General features: G+C 41.4%; 1 protein-coding gene across 1 annotated transcript; it reads right to left on the bottom strand.

The window, feature by feature from the left end:
* Nucleotides 1-295: 295 nt before the first annotated feature.
* LOC104453583 (potassium transporter 5) lies at nucleotides 296-5169 on the bottom strand. The gene is made up of 9 exons (XM_010068186.3): nucleotides 4898-5169; nucleotides 4420-4642; nucleotides 3995-4243; nucleotides 3590-3628; nucleotides 3224-3484; nucleotides 3079-3131; nucleotides 2239-2353; nucleotides 1740-1994; nucleotides 296-1565 (listed from the first exon to the last, which is right to left on the bottom strand). The coding sequence occupies exons 1-9, from the start codon at nucleotides 5084-5086 to the stop codon at nucleotides 496-498; spliced, it is 2454 nt and encodes an 817-aa protein (XP_010066488.2). The 5' UTR covers nucleotides 5087-5169; the 3' UTR covers nucleotides 296-495.
* Nucleotides 5170-6003: the final 834 nt, after the last annotated feature.

The following is a 6003-nucleotide window of genomic DNA, read 5'->3' as shown; positions in this document are numbered from 1 at the left end:
AACAGGAAATCATTTTCCTTTCAAAGTTGGACTCCAATAATTAATAGGAAACATTGATTTCCACGACACACGTTATGACGTGCATAAAGATCTAATTTCTGGACTTCCTTTTAATCAATTAGGCTTCCTTAAAATTCATCTTAGATGGACTTCATTCGAGAATTTAAACTCGAGATAAATCCTAAAATTACTCAAAGCTCGGCCTGCCTATTAAGCCTGTTAAACAGGTGGGCCGGGAAGATTAGTATATATCATCAGTTCAGTAATTGAATTTCTTGTTGAATGCAAAGAAAAAGGTAATGTAGCAATAACATTCATCCATGGACACATAGGAGGTACATATCACAACATATTTTGTATTATTGAAAGCCATTAGTTATGAAACACGAACATGATGTTTCTTCAACTTGTCGTCTCCCTCTAAACATGCATTTATCAACTTTCCCATTAAAAATTGCTGAGTTTATTTGACCACAAGCAGTGTTATCTTCTCATTCATATTTCATATGTCATGCCAACCCTTAAAAGCCTATTTCTTGGGATCGCCATGATTTTCTCGCCTTGCCTGAAATTTTTCCTGAGAAAACTGTAGGCATAGTTGACAATGAACTTCTTGAACAATGATGACTTCGGCTCCGCGACCACCTCAGCTTCCCCTAGGAGGTACACCGCACCCTTCTCCATTGCTTTCTGCACAAATTGCCTCTCCTCTTCGGCCGATTGGATCGAACTGAACACAGTTCGATTGGAAGAATTTGTCGACTTGACTATTCTTATTGATTGGATAGAATTGGAAGAGAGATTCGACAGGATTGGCTGCGGCAGCAACTCCTCCATTTGGACGGTTGATCCCTTGGCCTGTCCAACTTCTGCTAGCAATGTCGAATGCGGTACACTGTCGTTGGCTGTTTCATCCTTTCGGTTGTGATCATCGTTCTCAGCCTCGAGCAAGAAGTACTCATGCCGCATGAATTCCTTCAAGTTGTCCACCAATTGGTGCTCGAACTCGTGCGGCTCCTCCATCTTGTCCTTGTATCCATACCGCACAATGCATCGGAACATCCTGAAGCCCCTCGGCTCGACCTGCCTGAACAAGAACCGCTCCTCAAGTGCGACCTTGCTGATCGGGAGGTTCTTGATTGAGACGAGGACTAGAACTGAGTGGATAGACGAGATATTTTCCACAAAATGCGATAAAATTGGAGGAATGCCCTGAACAAGCTCGGAGTAGAGGAGGGCGACCCCGGGGACACGGTTGATGCTTGGGTTTGTAGCGAGATCTCTGATGAACTCAGCTGAGACCTTGTTGTTGAGCTCATACATGTACCGTTCCTTGTGGACGTAATGCCAGATGATCATGACGGTCATGAGAATGGCCGAAAACACGAGCGGCAGGAAACCACCCTGTATGAACTTGTAGAAGACCGACGAGAGATAGAGCATTTCGATCGAACTGAAGACGGTGAAGAAGAGCACGATCCACCATATGCTTGTCTTCCATATCACAAGCATGATGAGAGTGAGCATGCTAGTCGTGATCACCATGACGCTCACCACAGCAATTCCTGCAACCAAACATTCGCGAGACAAATTAAATTATGAAAGCCACAAAATTAGGTCCAGTTAGACTATTTCGATGGCACCGGTTCAAATTAATGTAAAGTCGTTAGAACTTAGAAGTTCCGAATGGAAAGGAAAGCAAATCAATTCGTCGTGGAAACCTCGCACTTTGGACTTACCATAGGCGTGGCCGATGTTGGTTGTTGTCTGGAAGCCGGCAGTGACCAAGACACAGGCGAGCATGAGCATGTAGTTCACCTCCGGTATGTAAACCTGGCCTTCGTACTTGGTCGATGTGTGAACCACCTTGACCCTTGGGAAGCACCCCAAACTCAGCGACTGTGAGATGATGGAGAACGCCCCGGAGATCATTGCTTGGCTCGCGATGATTGACGCAGCGACCGCCACCACGAACGTCGGCCAGTACAACGGTCCTGCTCATTGATCAACAGGATTCACAAGACGATACGAAACATAGGCTCATTTGTACTGCAGGCATGAGGCCTTACAGTCTTTTGCCATCTCATCCTAAGACATCGCGTGCGATTTTACCTACGGGAGCTTAATTCGGGTCAATTTTCTAAGTCTCGATCATGGAAACCATACTAATAATTTTTCTTCGCTAGATTATATAAATTATGAAATTAGAATCAGGCGTTGTATTCTAATTTTACGTACCTGGGACTGAGTTATAGAATGTATCGGCAAAATGGTCAGGGTGCTTCATGAGATAAGCTGCTTGTCCACAATATGCGGCCAAAATTGCAGGACATACCAAGCAAGAGAAGCTGATCTGCATCAATTGTACGCCCAAATAATCAAACTCGACCATGGGAACACTTGTTACTAGCCATGCATTTAGGGCGCGGGACATAAATACATCGCTTGAGGATCTTTTAAAAAAAGAAAGGATTAATACTAATCGTTTAAAAAAGAAGGATTAATACTAAGAAAAACTCTAAATTAGTACACTTATAACAAATTTATCTAAAATTAATTTTTTAACTCAAAACTGTTACACCTAAGAAAAATTTACCCATAAGTAATATTTTAACCGTCAAAAACCCCAAATTGGTATATTTGTGATAAACGGATGGTAAATCGGTACACCCAACAATTACCATATGCTATCCAACCTAGCAATTTGTTGGCAAAATTTAAGAAAAACTAATAAATGGCAGGTTTATCATAGGTGTACCGGTTTGAGATTTTTTGTGGTTAACAAATTAGTTTGTGATAAATTTATCACAACTGTATCAGTTTGATGCTTTTCGTAATATTAACCCAAAAGGAAAATGTTGACTTTGAAACTTTCAATTGTATGGTTCATCGAAAAGAGAACTAAATTCCGTGCTTGGTGAGCAAGATTTTGTTATTAGCATCCTTTCCTCAATGGATGAAGTCACGGAGACGAATAAAAAACAATAAACAAAGCACAATCAATCAATTATTCCTAAAGAAGTCAACGAGAGCCTCCCTCTGTTAAAAGTTTAGGAAAAGGAAATTGTATCTCCTTACTTGGATTGCTGGAACATTGAAATGGCCCAGATCGGCAAACATGGCCTCAGTGCCTGATTCAATTGAACCATCCATATCAATGAGCTTAAAATTGTTACCAACTTGTTTTCCTGGAAAAACACACACGAGCATATGACAGGCAGACCTGTAATGCAGAGGAGGACCCCGCCAAGCGAGACCCAGGCTTGCTTGCCGTTGCGGTTGAAGTAGTCGACAATGTACTTAGGGTTGAAGGCACGCAACACGCCGATGTCGTACTTGAACAGGTTGAAGAGCCCGATCCCACCAATGAACATGAACCAGACCAAGATGATGGGCGCAAATGTGAACCCGACCTTGTCCGTCCCAAACCTCTGGATGCTGAAAAGCATTATCAGGATCGCCACCGATATCCCCACCACCGCGCCTGCATGTCCATACATCATATACATTTATTGAAGGGAGCTACTTATGGTTTTTAGAAGCACATTTGTATCACCAATTTACCAATGATGAAGCACCGTATTTTTACCTGTGCCCAGTGACTTGATCCCGCTCACTGCTGAAAGAACTGCAGGAACCCAAAAGAGAGGGAAAAAAGGACCAGAGATTTAATCTTAGCTTCCATGGTGCAAAATATATTTCCGTCCATATTATTTTGTAATTAAGTACAAGAAATTATCAGTTTTCACTGAGTGGAAGTCTCAATCATAATATTGGCAAAGTTGTCTCGTATTACGCACCATCAGGAGTCATTGATTTTCCTTTTTCGAATGATTTCCAGATATATCAAGTTGAATTTCATTCAACTATGAAGACATGAAAACAAAAACCTGCGACACATCTATTATCCGGTACACGAATTGTGCATGGTAACGAGAAAGAATTCTTCGAAAGGGTTTGATGATAAATAGCGAGAAAGGACACGGATTTAAACCTGAAATAGATGGAGTCAGAATACCGTCACCAATGACCATTGAAGTGCCCATGATAGTGACGAGAAAGAGCATGATTTTGGCGATCCTGCTGTTCTCCAGCATCTCCTTGATCTTCTGAGACCGTCGCAGCTGGTTAGATGGAGGGTCGAGCTTGTAGTTCGAAACTTCTCGGTCCTCCGGCTGTTGATTGGGGATCAAGCTCACTTTCGCGTACCTACATATTAGAGAGTACAATGCAAAAGTCCCTCCTGCATACACACAAGGCACACCAATCAGAATTGCGAAAATCAAGTCATTGGTAGCCACGAAAAAGAAGAAAATGCTAAAAGAATATATTATTGGCATGTGAACCTACAATAATTGGTCATGTACATATCCTGATAATATTAAGTATGTGAAGCAAAACGGAGATAAAATAGCATACCGTCGCCATTGTCATTGGCCAAGAGGACAATGAAGACGTATTTGAGCATGGAGATTAGAACAATCGTGTAGATAATTAGCGACAGAACCCCAAGAATGTCTTGAGTGTTCTTAATTTTGTCTGTAAATGTGCTCCCGAACACGTAGAGTGGAGATGTCCCTATGTCACCGTACACAACTCCTATGCTTTGAAATGCCAAACTTAATGTTCTTTGCCAATTCACCTGTAAATCATTTATTTATCACTTCCAATCGCAAAAACGAAATATACCTGCTTATTCAAGGAGAAAAAAAGTTTCCACTATCTATCGACATTTGTGATCGACATGATGCAATAATTGTTCAAAGGTCCGTTATAGTAAAATGGAGGCATTCGTACTTCAAGAAGGACTATGGAGAAACTCAAAGCACTTTTTTTTTTATTGAAATCCACTAATATCAAACAATTAGGTGATGAAAAATATAGCTCCATGCACCACCTTGGAAGAGTGCGCGTGGGACTTGGAGACTCGACCTGCCTCCAGGTTAAGAGAGTCAACGCGGCGCAGCCTCGCCCACGAGACCTTTCGCTCCTTCATGTTTAGCTTGGTCTTCTCCCCCTCCCTCGCTTCCATCGTGATCTCTGACTCTTCTTCTTCCTCCAGCGCCACCACCTTCCTCTCCGCCATTTTTTTCCTCCTCGCCGGCCTTTTTTCGTTCTGTTCCTTTCTCTCAACGTGAAGGGATGGTTCCGCACTTTATAGAGCTTCGAGAGTGCTGACGCTTTAACCGCACATTCGGCTGTACAAATCGTGCGAACTGTTTAATGGGAAAAAAAGGTGATCATTGAGGTTTGTTTATCTAAAAAAATTTGACTTTTTTTTTTTTTTTTTGTCGGTGAGACGTGTTTGTTTCGCTTATAGGATCAGGATAAAAGGATTTCTATTCAAGGTGACTAGGCCCCATTGATCGACTTGGTAAGTTGCGCGCTTTTGTCGCTTTCCACATATGCTAGCTGAGATAGATTCAACTATGTACTTTCTCATGAGTCAACTGTCTAAACTTATCTCTTACTAATGTAACTACTATTAACTACATTTTTTTCCCTTTCCTTTAAGGGGCGTTTCCAATAATGACATGTATTTTTTTTAGTTCCAAGGTTCTATTCAGAAGAAAGAAAGAAAGCCCAATAAGGAAAAGTGCAAGTTGATCACAGCTAAGGGTAGAACCCGGGGAAAACGTTGAGTAATAACTTTAATTGGGGGTCTTTTCTCAAAAGAGGATCAAGACCAAATCTTGTCTCAAATAATATTTTCAAATGACAAACTTAGTTTGCCCGGTCAGACAAAGAGCACACGAAACTTACATGATTGCGGAAGGAAGAAGAAAGAAAAAGAAAGAAAAAGAAGAAAATATTTCTGAATGAAAATGCCCTAGTCATGTTTTGCCAAGCGTCCTGTGAGTCACACATGTTCATCGACTAGTGAAGTTTTGGTCGGCTTGTCAATTTAAGGTCTTATTTGAGATTAAATTTGCCTCTTCAAGACTTTATCTAGGACGAAATCCATTTTTAGTTATATTTTGGGAAAAAGGCCCCACTTCATGT

Source organism: Eucalyptus grandis, chromosome 7 (assembly GCF_016545825.1).
Source record: "Eucalyptus grandis isolate ANBG69807.140 chromosome 7, ASM1654582v1, whole genome shotgun sequence".
Lineage (NCBI taxonomy): Eukaryota > Viridiplantae > Streptophyta > Magnoliopsida > Myrtales > Myrtaceae > Eucalyptus > Eucalyptus grandis.
This window is presented reverse-complemented; position numbering and strand designations above follow the sequence as displayed.